The 16,822-nt window shown below is 37.8% G+C and overlaps 2 protein-coding genes across 2 annotated transcripts; both read right to left on the bottom strand.

The window, feature by feature from the left end:
- Nucleotides 1–4,790: 4,790 nt before the first annotated feature.
- On the bottom strand, nt 4,791–8,371 carry emc7b (ER membrane protein complex subunit 7b). Its single transcript, XM_080047768.1, has 5 exons — nt 8,034–8,371; nt 6,984–7,103; nt 6,746–6,884; nt 6,239–6,319; nt 4,791–5,698 (listed from the first exon to the last, which is right to left on the bottom strand). Exons 1-5 carry the CDS (start codon nt 8,264–8,266, stop codon nt 5,546–5,548), a joined length of 726 nt encoding a protein of 241 aa, XP_079903894.1. The 5' UTR covers nt 8,267–8,371; the 3' UTR covers nt 4,791–5,545.
- Nucleotides 8,372–9,350: 979 nt separating this feature from the next.
- Nucleotides 9,351–15,913, bottom strand: katnbl1 (katanin p80 subunit B-like 1). The gene is made up of 10 exons (XM_080048412.1): nt 15,774–15,913; nt 15,096–15,219; nt 14,952–14,989; nt 14,450–14,738; nt 14,200–14,315; nt 14,046–14,096; nt 13,510–13,599; nt 13,174–13,275; nt 12,121–12,214; nt 9,351–11,400 (listed from the first exon to the last, which is right to left on the bottom strand). Exons 2-10 carry the CDS (start codon nt 15,102–15,104, stop codon nt 11,368–11,370), a joined length of 822 nt encoding a protein of 273 aa, XP_079904538.1. The 5' UTR covers nt 15,105–15,219; nt 15,774–15,913; the 3' UTR covers nt 9,351–11,367.
- Nucleotides 15,914–16,822: the final 909 nt, after the last annotated feature.

The following is a 16,822-nucleotide window of genomic DNA, read 5'->3' as shown; positions in this document are numbered from 1 at the left end:
TCAGAGTTTGTTCGCTCTGAGTTAGTGGAAACTCTGGGTTTTCCGTTTCAGGTAGCAGGTTCAGCGCAAGCAAGAGTCAGTTACTGCGGCAACATACGCCGTGGATCTAACCTGCTGGATAGGTGGTTAGACCTACCCTGAGTTTGTTACGCTGCAGCTCCGACTGAAGAAAGAGTCACTGTCACAACGCGTCCCTGTACAGTTTAAAGCAAAATCACTCAATAGAAATCTCCATCGGGATGTTTTTTATCATGTACTGATGATTTTACGTTTGATTGATCATTTATCTGATCAGTAGCCTAGTTCTCAGCCCTCGTGTCGTTCATATAGGCGGCCACCTTACACAATGTGAACATGCTCTACATTCAGATTAATAAACCTATTTTATTGTATGTATATCATTCTTTTTTTTAATAACAGGATTTTTTTAACGTCTGTGCCACTGAACAGATTTTTGTCAGGTTGAATTGTAGCCTAATTCTGCGGCTGCACACGATCAGTAGCCTACTGTTCACTTGTCTGAACCCAAAGTCACAGACGACCCTCATTAAATTGCCTTATATGAATATAGAAATTATATAATAATTTAAACTGTCATCACTTGAGGACAAGGGATCTGGTAATAGCCTAAATCAATCAGGCTCTACAATGGAAACTGTCACCTAACTTGTCTGACGTTAATGTCTTTCACTCCCCATTTTAAAAAAAGTGACAGTCTGTTTACTGCACAGTATTTCCTACATAATACAGCGACTATAAAACACTGTCAGAAATGCTGTGCAGCGCCAGCTTAATTTTCTGCTGTTGATATGCGTAACTTAATTCTTAAAATAGACTAGGCCTATTGCTTCTCATACGGAATGATTCTCTTGACAGAAAATGTTTGCCCCGTTTTTTTTCTGAATTGCCGAGGTGATTAGATCAAGTTATGAGATAATATCCCCGTTAATTCTTCTCCATACCATAAACTAATTTGTTAATATTTCTAACTCTAGTGGGAGGAGCGGAGAAGTTTTTTTTCTTTTTTTTGGGAGAAGTGGATAAGTGGGAGGATCAAGCATTTGTTTCTCCTGTTTCCATGGTGAATCATGTTATCAGCGATCCATTGACGATGGCTTTTACGCACACGCTCAACCCAGAGTGAACACACTCAGAGTTGGTTGACCCAACGCTGATCCACTGTTCTGAAACCGAAAACCTAGAGTTGCTCGTCTCTGAGTTGAGCAACTCAGAGCCCAGGATTAAAGTCAAAGTTTGTAAACCCTGCTACCTGAAACAGGCATCAGATCATTACACAAAAGAAAATTCCTGAAGGTGGCCACCCATTACTGTGGTAACTGAGTGGGGTCAGGTTATTTCAAGTCTTAAAGTGGAACTCCACAGATGTTACACCTTAAAGACTGTTCACAGGCCTTGGGAACTACTACTGCATACGCTAAAACCTGTTGTATAAAGCCTATTGTGGCTCCAGAAAAAGCTTCAGTCACTTCAGAGGGTACTGTTTGAGCATATGAGTAACAATTCGGAACCTGTCCTTAAAACTTAATTAATCTTCCTTTATGCTCTTGTGCACTGTATATAGAGGACATATTGTAGAATTACACATTTCAAAGTCACTTATAGCATAATGAATAAATGTCACTGATTTTAAACCTTATAAAGGGTAAATGTTAATTGCTAAGTGTACAGTATATCAGTTGTTTAGTGAATGTTTATATCTTGTGTTCAAGGGCTACTCTGTACATTTTCCGTGCATTTACAGCTACATTTGTTTCAAATTTGTAACATGAAACATGAGATTGTTTATGAATCACACCGATATTCTTGTCAATATTCATACTGTAAAAGAAAAAAACTTGGACACACTGTATTTGAAGCAACATCCCTCTGCCTAAAGCTGCTATGCTGTTGTAAATTATTGCACTTCTTTGTCTTTTGAAGGTGTAACTTCAAAAGTTTTCTCCCGTAAACTCTGTGCCTTTTGTTGTGCAAAGGGAAAAGTGATTTGTGACTGGATCTGTGCTTGTCTGTCTGTGCTTTTATTGTGAAAGTAAGTTTGTGTGTACTGATATGGACAGTGAAATACAAATTCAAAGACATTTTCAAACCTTTTCGACATAAAATGTGTTGAAACTAATCTAATTTTTTACCTTTTTGTTTGACAAATTCTGCAAATCAACCACATTATTAAACTAGCATGCCATAACCTGTACAAATGTAATCCTGTTAAAGCGCACAGCTGCTTAAAAAAAATGTGTTCTCTTTTGAAAAATGTGAAGTTATTTTGGGCCTGTTTTCAAAGATTTGCATTTTCCATTTGACATCAACTATATTATTGGGTCTGAAAGACATAAGAATTGATTTTGGTTTATTAGGTTTAAGAGGTCAAAATCAAACCATTTTAAAATGTGAACTCTTAAACCATCCCCTCATCCCATGTTATAGCCTTAGCATGACTAGCAAAGATAGTAAGTTTAGTGTAAAAAGTTGATCTGTGAAATTAAATCTAATGAGCTGTCGTACAGTGAGCAGATGTTTCGTCTGACTTCTGCCTAAACAGTTTGTTTTCTAATACAGTTTTATGTGGAGTGTTTGGATGTCTGGGCTCAATAGTCTGTTCTTTATTCAGAAGGCAAGGACTTCTATCAGAACAAGGCCAGACTGGGGACATCAGCTGGGAACCGTTCAAAAGTGTTTTTCTCAGATTGTTCGATATCAAGGATTTTGAAGGCTTTAAACCTATTTTCTCCTCATCCCTTTAATCTTCTGTTAAGCACTTAGATGTATATAGTGATCCCGAAGGTCTTTACTCAGAGCATCAAAGTCCTTTAAAACATAGAAATAACAATTTGACAACATGAAACAGCTTTTCAGAGATTGTAAACATACTTCATGGTGTACAGATGATGGATTTTGCCCAGTTGTCATGAAGATCAAATCTGTAGATTCTCTTTTCGTGTGTAACAGGTGCAGTGTGTATCATTTATTGGAATTTTTCAGAACAGGCTTTGTCGAAATCGAATAGGATAAGAATATTTAATTAGTGTATAATCGTTTGTAAATAAAAGTTGTTTATTTTATTTCATTAGAATGAGCCTTTTATACATAGCAGCGGGGCACCCTACACGGAGGCCGACATGTTGCTCAGCCATGTTTTAACAGTAGCACTGCACAAAATTGACAAACTTAACAGCCATAAGCATTCCATTTACGGTTGTGTTCAAAATAATAGCAGTGTGTTTAAAAAAGTGAGGCAAGATCAACATCCTTATCATAGCTTTTATTTCCAAACACGCAAATGCATTGGGGACATTGCACATTCTATTCCAAATCCAAATATGAAGAAACATTTGTCAAATGTTTCTTCATCTTTACAGAAAGTGAAGAAAAAGGAATATTAGACTGTTCAAAAAAATAGCAGTGTCTGCATTTTTATTTACAACTCAAACATTTACTGTATCAACTGAAAAATGCATGAAGATTTAGCTTTCCTATGAATCACTGAACTAATATTTAGTTGTATGACCTCCGTTTCTGAGAACTGCTTCAAATCTGTGTTGCAGGGAGTCGACCAACTTATGGCACCATGCTTCACTGTCTTCAAAGTGTACTGTGGCTTGAATAGGGGCCGCAGACAGTTTGTCAGACGTCCCCCAAACACTGAATTCAAGCCACAGTACACTTTGAAGACAGTGAAGCATGGTGGCACAGGCATCATGTTATGGGGATGTTTCTCATACTATAGTGTCGGGTCTATTTATCGCATACCATGGATCATGGATCAGTTTGTATACATTAGAATACTTGAAGAGGTCATGTTGCCTTATGATGAAGAGGAAATGCCCTTGAAATGGGTGTTCCACAACAAGTCAACGACCCCAAACACACCAGTAAGCGAACAAGATCTTGGTTCCAGACCAACAAGATTAACGTTATGGAGTGGCCAGCCCAATCCCTGGACCTTAATCCAATAGCAAACCTATGTGGTGACATCAAAAATGCTGTTTTTAAGGCAAAACCAAGAAATGCAAAGGAATTGTGGAATGTAGTACAATCGTCCTGGGCTGAAACACCTGTTCACAGGTGCCATAAATTGGTCGACTCCATGCAACACAGATTTGAAGCAGTTCTCAGAAACAGAGGTTATAAAACTAAATATTAGTTCAGTGATTCATAGGAAAGCTAAATCTTCATGCATTTTTCAGTTGATACAGGAAATGTTTGAGTTGTAAAGAAAAATGCAGACACTGCTATAACAGTCTAATACTCCTTTTTCTTCACTTTCTGTAAAGACGAAGAAACATTTGACTAATGTTTCTGCATTCTTGGATTTGGAATAGAATGTGCAATGTCCCCAATGCATTTGCGTGTTTGGAAATAAAAGCTATGATAAGGATTTTGAACTTGCCTCACTTTTTTAAACACACTGCTATTATTTTGAACACAACTGTATAGTGGGTGTTCTGGGGAAATGCACCTGGTGGAAGCCAAAGAAGTACTATAGAACTTAATATTACGATATCACACACTGCACCTTTAAAGCCTAACTCTAATGCCAAAGTAACAGCTACTGAGCTGACATGTAAATAGATCCACCTCTATGACAACTGAGCAAACACCCATTGCAGATAAAGACCATGTGATCTGGATGAAACCCCTAGTAACTGGAAAATGAGTTGGGATTATCCTGTCAAATGTTATTGAATAATCCATTTGTCATCATACCCATCTATTATCATGAACTGAAGACATTTATCACAAACTTTTTAGTACAACTTTAATATGGATACTTGATTTTTTTTCATTTGTATTTCATACTTAATTAAAAGTGAAGCCAGTTATACTGTATAGATCTTCAAAAGTGACCACACAGCTCTTTCATCCTTTGATGTGCCAATGACTGCCATTTGAAATGTATACACCTTACGCATGTAATGTACAGCATGAGAACATTGGCCAATGGCCATACAATAATTCAAAAACATCAGACTGACGTGTGTTCGCTCTCAAACAAATAAGACGCTCTGAAATAAAAACACAGTTGTTATATACCATTGCAATTTATTTCTCTAGCTTTTTTTTTTTAAATAAGAATGTATCAGTCTTAAAATTCAATTAATCTTCATTCACAGTCATATTAATGAAATCAAAATAAAGAAAAGAAAAAAAGAAAAAAATCTCTGTATTATATATGTTCACTTTCGGGTAGTGGAATTAGCAGCAGTGGAAAAAGAAAATGCAGACCGGAGGGTTTAGCACAGGAGAGATAGGTGAATAGTAGAGCCACATGTAGAAAGTAAAAGAAATTTAAGAATAACAGCTTTTGCAGGGTTTAAGAAATTTCTATCAGTGCAGTATGAAAAAAAAATTATAATTTTTTTTCAGATTCCAATGGCATAATATTAGCAAATAAAGATGTGCTCAAAACATCTGTTTAATAAAGAAAACTGTACAATAGAACCGGAGGAAGAAAAAAAATGACACTTAAAAATGTGCTTTCGTGGTATAGCTCAAGCTTCTGCCGTAGACTCAGTCATATCACGTACTACCTTCTCTTTACAGCTGGCCTGGTGCCCTTGCTGCTGCTAGTGCTTGCCTTGCTGGAGCCCTTGGAGCCAGAGAAGAGCTTTGTCATGAGCTCGGAGACATCTGGAAGTTCTGGGTTGGGGTTCAGCATGTTCATGGACTGTTCCATTTCCTGTGAAAAAGACGGCAGTGAAATGAGAAATGGCTGCAGGGGGAGAGATGACGGGTTGGGACAGAATCTGGAAATCCTCACAGATTATATACAAAAAAATCCATTCAAAAAAAGTCTCACAGTTATGATAATATACCATACAATTTTCCTTCAGGGATGAATAAAACAAGTAAGAATGTATCTATCCATCTCCCTATCTATCTATCCATATATCTAAATGTTCCTTGGACTACTGAGATTACGAAATTGCCACATCTAATGTCAATTAATAATTCTTAATGAATTTAATGTAGCAAGTTGAACTCAGAGACTGCATGATGAATAAAATAAGGAAGAATGCATCCATCCATCTATCATCCAGACATATATCTAAATGTTCCTTGGACTACTGACATTACAAAATTGCACCATCTAGTGACAATTCATAATTCTTATTAAATATATCAGAATGTAGCCAATACAATTCAGAGAAACAGCATGAGGAGCTCAATGCACACACAATATGTGAGGATTTATAAGGAAATAAGGATACTGCTTTACCTTTCTCATCTCTGGGTCGTTGGTGTTGACCACCTTGGGCAGTAGAACAATGATCAGCAGCGGTAGAACCATCATCATAACCTGCAGGAGCAAAAGAGACAAAAGATTTGATACAATGTGTATGCAGGTGTAATGGATGTAATAATTTCCCTTAAATGATGCAATTTAAATATAAATATGAGGCAAACCTTTCACAGTATAAACTCAAACTTATCTCTTTACCCCCATTAGCGTATACAACATACACACTTATAGGTGGAGTCAGCGATTCTTGAGAACACTTATTGTCAAAATAAAGCTGAATATCTCCTTATGATCCACGTCCTGTTTGTACTCTGTGTGCACTGAAAAAATCTAGTGTGAATACACATCTTAGACCTTGGCTCTGTAAACAGGCATGTTGCTAACTGTAGTTTTCAGTCAACACAAACAAAACTGGTAACGGATCATGACATATTCTCCAGAGTCGCTGACTCCACCTTTAACATAATTAAATTTTATTTTTACCATTGGATTCATGAGGAAGTCCGTCCAGCCCCATGTTTCTCTCTTCATGAAGTAGGTGTTGGGGCCATTAGCCCTCATCTGAAGTGGATACGGCTGACGAATTACTTCTGAAGTCTTGATGTAGTTCACAAGACGCGCCCTGTGAAATGACACTTGATGGGTTTGTACACTGAAGAATATACACAACACAGCTAATTCAAATCACACAAACCACATGTTTTCCTTCCTGTTTGCTTACCTCATTTTGCCCTTGGATGTGATATCAACACGCACTGGTTCAAATCTATAGTTTGGGGTGATGACTTCCACCACGTAGGATCCTGAGGGAACATCATTCACAGCAAAACTGCCATCTGTCCTGTAAGGAGACAATGAAACGCTTCATTTAGATTTGGTCCAGACTGCACATTTAATGTGTTGAATCAACTGTGGACGTTTCGGAGGTTTAAGAATCATAAAACCCACATTTCTGAAGTATGGAAAGATAGATAGATACTAGCAACCCAGTGTTAATAGTTCAGATTCTGGTTAAGGAAAGAGGATGAGACATCTCCTTAAAGTCATTGATACATCTACGGTACCTCTATGTAGATACCCCATTATATAAAAATGCTATATCGCTGTTTATTTACTTAAAAAATCTAAATGTCCTATCATTGAATATATACACACCACCGCTTGACGAATCCTTACTTTATTTCTCCATACTTTGACTGTTATTATCAATGTTATGTTTTTTTTAACTTTATTGATGTATACATTTTTCTTATAATCCATTACCCTTCAAACGTATACCTGTGTAAACCTTTTCAGAGAAACCCTTTCAGCTTAGAAATAGAAATAATCACTTTGTACCATAGAAAATTAGAACATAGTTATATTTGAATGGAACTAATAACGATAAAGTGAATGCTCATTTTGTGGGTAGCTTTTGATTTAAATATACTCACTTACTTACACTACAACACATCGGTTGTTGTAAATCAGAGGCAACAGCAGACTTGTACCTAGGAGGTTTGCTTTGGCTACAGCTGCTGCGAGCTCATAATTAAGTTCAGTGACAGGTAATTTATAACGAAAATACTGATGTTGTTGTGCCTGTTGGCACAAGTTACAACCAAAAATATGAAGCCATATATTGGTAAGGGCATTTAGAAGAGGCCATCTGTCATCAGCAGCTCCAGTGCGGTCACCAGCTGTTAGCACTGAGGGCTAACTGCTTGTGCTAATGCTACCTAGCCTCGCTAACATGCTAACTTAGCCGGTTTGACAGTTTAACGTTCAGTACCTCAGAAATCCAACGAATTCCTCGCCTTCCACTAAGATTCTTGCCGAGGACACCCAGTCTTGTGTTTTAATCCCGGGGACTATGGCTCTCCCCTCGATTTTGAAGCGATCTCCGTTGGACTGCATCGCCGCCGCGGCTCCAGGCCCCGTGTCAACGTCGGTAAAACCCCAGGCGACGACGAGCAAAGCTTGGAAGAAAGCCCACAGGAGCGGTGTCCTCTCCCGGTGAAACATGTCTGTGTCTGTCTTTTTATATCAAATTAAAACGAGTTGTTATTCTGTGGTGGTGTGTGTGGTGTCGACATGTATTCAGGAACCGTTTGGAGAAGGAAGCACTCAGCTGGCCTTTCGGAAGATGACGTCACTTCACGAAATACAAAAACTTTATTGTTCAAACTAACAGTAACACTGATGATGTCTGAATTACAGTATTTTCCTGTAGAAATGTATAATTTGATGTTATGAACGCACTGTTAAAGCTGTGTTTGTCAGTTAGTTGTTTTAACTAGTTAGTATCAAGTTGTTGTAAAACAGTTTGCCCCTGCTGTACTATTTGGTGAATACATGTGTTTTACGTGCTGTGTTTTAATGTTAAGACAATTTTTTTATTTGATTTATTTTTTTCAATTTACCAGTTTGTCTAAACCAAACCCAGCACCCCAAAAAGTACACTAACTACAAGTCAGTACAATCTGCGTTTATGCTCCTTGTCTGTGCTCAAATGCTTTTGTGTTTTAATTTGTTTTATATGTTCATGCACTTTTATCCATGTCTGTATGCTACTTGTTTTATGTTTTTCACACAACACCAACCTGTTATGGCCTGGAACAGTGGTTGTATATTTTAGTTGTCTGTGTCATTTTTGTTTTGTGCTTATTTGTAGTATTTCTGTATTTTTTGTAATGTTTTCTTTGAAGCTATCAACCTGCCAGGGACTACAAATGAAATTTGGCCTGCACGGCTAAATCTGGCACATTTACATGTTGAACTCTGGAGCTCATGTTTATTAATGTGCGCTGTCCCCTTTAAATAACTAAATCTAATCTAAAAGCGGAAGAACTTGTTTTGACACTTTCAATGAGTATTTAAAGTAAGATCAAGGGAATAGCATCTATCTATATTCACTTTGATAGTTTTGTTTTGCCATTAATATAAACCTAAGTTTGTCCTAATGTGTAAATATTTCATCCTGAGCCACCCATGACAGACTTTTCTCCTGCAATATGTGTTCCTTTTCTGTATTTTTAACAAAATAAAAAATATAAAAAGACATTTTTTGATTTATCAAATTTATTTAAAAGAAGATTAAAAGAATCACTTGTTTTTACATTTACATTATACAGTCAAATGTCATATGCAGAGGCAAAATAAAAAGGAGACCTAATAACTTAAGACTGTGGCAGATTCAAGTTCCTGATTCCAGGTGGACCCAGGGCGCAAAAACGTCATAACAGTGGCGCATTCATAACTATCCACAAGTGCATTTGCATTCAACGGCAAAGAGCGGTGTAGTGAGAGAGACAACGAGCTTGGCACTTCATAGAGCGACGTAACACCCAGTCTCATGGAAGGTCTACTAAACACAGTTCCCTACAAAAGTATTGGAACGGTGAGGCCAATTCCTTTATGTTTTGCTGTAGACTGGAAACATTTGGGTTTGACACCAAACGATGAATATGAGACAATAGCTCAACATTTCAGCTTTCATTTCCAGGTATTTACATCTGGATCTGATTCACAACTGAGAAGATAGCATTATTTGTAAAGGAACACCACATTTTTAGGTGAGCAAAAGTATTGGAACAGAGAGACCTAAAATAAATTAAAATTAATAAGACTTAATATTTTGTCACAAATCCTTCGCTTGCAGTAACTGCATCAAGCCTGTGACCCATTTACATCACAAAATGTTTGCATTCTTCTCTTGTGATGCTTTTCCAGGCTTTCACCGCAGCCTCATTCAGTTGCTGTTTGTTTAGGGGGGTTACTCTCTTCAGTCTCCTCTTAAACAGGTAAAATGCATGCTCTATAGCGTTTAAGTCTGGAGATTGACTTGGCCAGTCTAAAACCTTCCATGTCTTGCCCCTGATGAACTCCTTTGTTGTTATTGCAGTTTTTTTGGATCATTATCTTGCTGCATGATGTAAGATCTTCCAACCAGTTTGGTTGCATCTTTCTTTAAATTGGCAGACCGAATGTTTCTGTAGACTTCTGAGTTCATTTTGCTGCTGCCATCATGTGTTACTGTGTTGTTGTCGTCAAGATGAACCTTTACCAAAGTGATGGAAAGGCTAAAGTTTGGAGAAAGAAAGGATCTGCTCATGATCCCAAACATGCAAGCTCATCCGTGAAACACGGTGGAGGCAATGTCATGGCTTGGGCTTGCATGGCTTCTTCTGGGACGGGCTCATTATTCTTCATTGATGATGTAACACATGATGGCAACAGCAACATTAACTCAGAAGTTTACACAAACATTTTGTCTCCCAATTTAAAGAAATATGCAACCAAACTGATGGAAGATCCTTCATTGTGCAGCAAGATAATCACCCAAAACACACTGCAAAAACAAAAAAAGGAGTTAATCAGGGGCAAGAAATGGAAGGTTTTAGACTGGCCAAGTCTATCTCCAGAGTTAAACCCTATAGAGCATGCATGTTACCTGCTAAAGAGGAGTAACCCCCCCAAAACAAACAGCAACTGAAAAAGGCTGTGGTGAAAGCCTGGAAAAGCATCACAAAAGAGGAATGCAAAAGTTTTGTGATGTCAATGGGTCACAGGCTTGATGCAGTTATTGCAAGAGAAGAATTTGCAACAAAATATTAAGTTTAATTCACTTTAATTTATTTTATGTCTATCTGTTCCAATACTTTTGCTCACCTTAAAATGTGGTGTTCCTTTAAAAATAATGCTATCTTATGTGTTGTGCATCAGATCCAGATGTAAATACCTGGAAATGAAAGCTGAAATGTTGAGCTATTGTCTCATATTCATATTTTGGTGTCAAACCCAAATGTTTTCAGTCTACAGCAAAAATATAGGAATTGGCCTCACTGTTCCAATACTTTTGTAGGGGACTGTATGCCCCTTCACAAGACGGTCCACTTCAATGTGAAGCAGTCATTTGCTGTGTTTTTATTAGGCTTTCTCAGCCCTTCTTAAAACTCTCCAGTGCCAACCAAAGAGTTTTCTGAATTGTCAAGTTCAGTCCCAGTTAAGAGGTTTGAGCGGCAGAATGAACCAGTCCCATTTATCTGCCGTCATTATCAGTTCAAAACACAGCCATGATCCGGCAGTAGTGGTCACATCCTCAGAGTGCTACATAGAGACAACTGTCAGGGCAGCTGGGAGAGATAAGCCTCGATGGCCTGCAACGGGAGGGAGGGGGAGAGGACACATTAGCTTTTATCACAGCCAGTAAGTCGGCTTACATTAAAATAACCAGAACAAAAAAAATTAAATAACACAACAGATGAACACACATTGTAGCTACTTGGTTTGCATGTTTTACCCATAATAAACATCAAAACACAGACTTGATTACTTAGAATAATGAATATAAAAAGAGGGTGTTAATTTGTCTTTCTCTGAATGTATTTCCTTTAAAACATCACATGAAATGAGGCCCTATAAAAAATGTAACAGGATGTGAATATTTAAACAAATAAACCACAACCAACATACAGACTCTTGTTACAAAGGCTTATTGCTAGTGAGCCTATGCTGGACATGGAGGTGTTATTTTTAGGATGGGAGTGGCTGTCGCCTGTGTCCACAAAAAAAACAGTGGAAAAAAAAAAGAGGAAGGGGCACCTGTAGTACCATAATGGAAAAACATAAACATTGAGTGACATATCTTTGCAATGTTCATTTCACAAAATTTAACAGAGAGGTGTTGATGAACTGTTTAGTTGTATCTACAATGATACGAAAACAAAGTCTGTTCTTTTGAATAAAAATAGAAGCAATTATATTTCATGAAACCATTAAAAAGTAACTTACACAAAGCTTTACACTGAATGAGCCACATTTTGTAGTAACGTAAAATTAGACTTGAAAAACAAAATGAATTACAGCTTTCTTCTCACCTTTGCCAGTTCTCCCGTAGATCCCGGAACCAAACATAACCGGGCTCCTTCCTTCCACAAGTCCTTTAGCCGCTGCTTCATGACTTCAATATTCCTTCAATAAACACAGAACCATTACGGTTACATTATGTGGCAAGTGCACACAGTCAGGACTGCAACATCAGTAACTGGATTCAACCAAACAAGGACATGGTGAACGCAGCATCACTACACAGTTAGCACAATCTTAAAAATAAATAAATAAAATAAATTATAATCTTCTACCGTTTGATCCAGTTTGTTCTACAATTATTTATATCCAATAGGATACCTTACAGTTAACATGTGAGGAACTTAAGCAATATTAAAAAGGTGACTGAAAAAGTGCCTCTTTTGTTCATAGGCAATGCTAGTGGCAAAAGTATATAATAATAATAATAATAACAAAAAATGGTAAAAGTGAACCTCTGGTGTTATTGTGAGTTTGCCTATTTCAAAGTAAACTGCACCGTGAATAGAGGTGATCACTCTGTTCTAACAAAGTCATGTCCTGCAGGCTCGAGCCCATTCAGAGGAAAAAGCTTAGAAGAATGAAAGGAGGTAACAGTATTTACAAACCAACAGAAAAAATTGCTTTCAAGCATGTTTTGGTTGACAACGATCAATGTTAAGTAGAGTTTAGTATTAGTAAAAGATAAAATAATCTTAAGAAAGACACTAACATATCCGGAGGTCAGTTTGGTTTCTCATTCCTAGGAAACATGCAAAGTGGTAGGATGAAACGATGCAAAAGAGAATGAGTCTTTATTAAAAGATTTTTAGTATTATCAACGTGAGACATATTTTCATTATACCTGCTGACTAACTGTTTTTAGCTTCTTCGGTTCATTTTCAACTGCTCTGATTAGCAGAATTTCCATAGAAATACTGTACATTGGTTGTATAGTTTAGATTTATATGAAAACAAGACTAGGGAAAATGAGTCTAAAGTTTTTAAATTGCTGTCACTGTCCTTTAAGTCTTGGCTGTGCCTTAGAGGGACCATTGGGTTAAATTAAATTATGCAGTGCCCACCGGTCTTCTTCTTCGTCCTGCAGTCTTTTCTCATTCTTAGAAAGTTCTGGCCACCATTTCCTGATGACGGATTGAACCCAGTGTAAACCCACAGTTATGTGTCTGTAGAAAACAAACAAAAAAACAATGAAGTTATAGCAGTCATGTTTTAAAAGTTGTCCCTCATCCAGATCTCAAGATACAAGTCAAAGAATTATAATTTCTCATTCAAGAGGCTTCATAAGTCCTTATTTAATTTCGTTAGAAAGTCAAAAGACTGGACGAAAGACTAAAACAGTCAATTACATTTCTTTCAAATCTGTTAGACTGGATACCACATTCCTTTGAGACACTTACTCTTCATATTTAGTGGCAAGAATCACTTTCACTTGGGGCATGAGGTCAACGCAGCAACCAAGTGACAAACATGGTGCTTCTATTTGAAGGCTGAAGGGAAACAAGGAAACACACAATGACAGAAAGAAGTGAGCTGGTTATCAGTGATGTGGGCAGAGCTCACAAAATGTTGGGGAAATTTCGATCGAACAGTTGATACAGGTAGAAGTGCAAAATAATGTTTTGAATAAAGCTTCTCAAAAGTGAGGAACTGCTGCATTAATTAGGGCAAGTAGAACATCTTTAGGTTTTTAACAGCCAATCTGCCAACACAAGGGGTAAATGAAATCAGCATGGTATGGACTCTAGAAAAAAACACTACTGCACATTTATCACTACTGTCTTATACGAGAGAATTTCAGATTCATCGGCACATAAATACATGGATTAATCCATTATAAAAATCCTTCATTTTGTCCGTAATTATGCCACAAGAGCTTGTTTAATAAAAACTGCAATATCGTGCAGTCCAGTCATTAAAACTACACAAGACTCACTTGTTTGTTAAGACAGGTAAGCAGTCGAGCAGCACTCCTGTGTCTTGAATCCTGGGGAACCAAATAAATAAATAAAAGATAAAACAAGTTAGGCAATTGAGAGGGATAAACACAAACAACCAATATGCATCAGTTTTAGAGGTCACAATTTTACCTTATTAGGTAGGCCACTAACTCACTGGCGTTTCTTCGCCATAGTGTTTGGGCTACTTGTAGTCGTAATTTCCTTCCGAAGAGGACGTGAGTCATAGCTTCATGGTCCTTCAACAGCTGTAGGTGAAGGAAAAACAATGCACCAAAGGGAGTTCAGTTTGCAACAAGGCAGCAAATTAATTCATCAATCCAAGAAACACTGAAAATAATAGTTGATTCATAGTTTTCTTTTTTTTAACGGCGACTCTCACCTCGGTAAATTCACCATACTTGGAGCTGGCCCCTGCCATCTTGGAGGCCTCTGTGGAGGTCACAGGGAGCCCGCACTTGTCATTGTAGTGCATGCCGCCACGCACGTCATCGGAGCACGTCAGCTCATTTTCTTTGTTGGCCATGCCGTGGTCACGGTCACGGCCTACATTGGATGTGTTGCGGTGCAGCTTCAAGGCTGCCTCCACTCCTGGACAACTCTTCCTCCTGAAAGATGACCGTAGCTTCGCTTTGCCTGGGCCCTTTGCTGCTCCGTAGTGCACTTGAAATCTGCCAAGAGGAAAAAAGGCAACATTGGAGCAGTCTTAATTTAAACAACAAAACCAAAAATGTTATTAAAATAACAGCCACAGACATGATGATAACGGTAATGGAAAGCTGCCTGAAATGGTCCAGTGACTGAGAGGGATGATCTGTAGGTAGCAAACAGTGAGTGAGTGATCATAATTTGATAAATCCAACAGATGTGGATCAGACACTCACCTTTCTTTATCTAATTCTTCCTTATTTATAATATCCACCTAAAACAAAAGGATAAGGGATGAGGCCACTACTACAATATCTACTGCTGCAATACCACCATACTGTACTTTACAGTTAGCAGGATTTAATGAACTATCTCCATACCTGCTTCATGTTCTTGTCAACAGAAGGATACAACCAGGATCGCAGAAAGCCATTGGATTAATTCCCGTTGACTTTAAAGACCCCCGTTGTCAGACATGCTCACCAGCCACCACACTGAGGGACACTGTTGGAAAACAAAAAAACAACTAATTGTAGATCAGTAAATCTATCTGAGCTCCAGAAGTTGCAGGATTCAGAGTGACTTTTCATGGCCGAATTACTTCAGCTACATGTTTGTGTTGCTGTATAAAACACGCGGTCTAGGATTCAGCAGTAAATGTGATATAAAACATGACAAAACGCAAATATTAAAAACAGAAAAATACAATGCATTAGACTCACAAAAGGCGTTGGCTTTTTAGCTATAACACACAGGCATTAACACTAGCAAGGTGAGCTGCGACACAAGTCGCACATGCTACTATATGTACAGTACAATTTAGTTAGTATGTTTCCTGTCTTGCTAAATTAACGAGACGGCGACGTTAAAGAGAAGAAACCACCGTAAGCTGTGGCTGTTAGCTCAAAGCTAAAGCTAAGAAGGATACACTGAGACGGAGAAGGTAACTTATCTGGGCCGCTACTGCGAGCTAGCTAGCCGACTAGCTTTAAGGGTAACATATGGCACTCACAAATGGTGCTTCACTTACACAATTTAAAACAAGTTGAAATACAAACCGTATCATTTTGTGAAGTGTCACGAGATATTCACATTTGTGTAAATCCAAACAAAATGTGGAAAAGCTTGGTTAAAGTCCAAAGAAACTCCTCTGTCTGTAGGCTCTTCTGATGGATAATTCAAATGAATACACCGCCGGTGTGTGGGGATTGTGGGATTGATTGAAAAGCTGCAGTTTTAGCGACGCCAGGTGGACATTACAGATACTTAAATTTTTGTTTGTGTGCGTGTGTATCTGTGTAATGGCGCCCTCCAGTGCCATGTGGTGTGTAATGCAGAAAAGGCATCCTTCGCTTCTTCTACACACGTTTCACACTACTATAGGCTAGTCTAGCAGCAAGTGCTCACAAAAGGCTTTAGTTACCTCAAACTTGGATTTAGTTAGGAGATACTGATATAAATAGCGTTATTGTTATTGTTAGTGTAAATAAACTTCACGCTATTGGGTTATTCACATTCTGAGCATTAGGTGACGTAATTCATTGATGTAGTTTACAGAATATGATGACAATCAGAGTGAGCAATGAGCATTCTTGACTTACACCTATTATTCGGAATGTCCTAATGTGGCTGTTTCAGAGCAGGGGTAAGAAATCTCATTAGCAATAGAACTGTACTAGAAATCTCCATACAACCACTGGTTATTGTTCAATAGCATCCTAGACAATACATAAATTATATATTTGGTAGGGATTTATGTTTTGGTGATATTTAAGAGAAAAGTTAAGAAACCCTCTTTTCCTATCACCACAAAAGTAGCCTACCATTTCTGCCTAAACTAAAGCAGGAACCTATTTCAATAAATGTTTTGGTAAATTACATTCTAACTATTTGGTGATGTAGGACAGACACCTTTAGTACCCCAGCAAAACTGATGAAGAAAAGAGTGAGCAGTCACAAGTTATGGTCTTTTTTGTCACCTTTTCCCTATTTGGAATGGCCTAATGTGGCCCTTTTAGAGAGACTAGGGTAGTTTAAAGAATAAAGAATAACCAAAAATAGTATTTAATAGTTACTGCCCTCCACAGGACAAACTTCAACTAGATTT

Source organism: Ammodytes marinus (genome assembly GCF_949987685.1).
Source record: "Ammodytes marinus genome assembly, chromosome: 19".
Taxonomy (NCBI): domain Eukaryota; kingdom Metazoa; phylum Chordata; class Actinopteri; order Uranoscopiformes; family Ammodytidae; genus Ammodytes; species Ammodytes marinus.
This window is presented reverse-complemented; position numbering and strand designations above follow the sequence as displayed.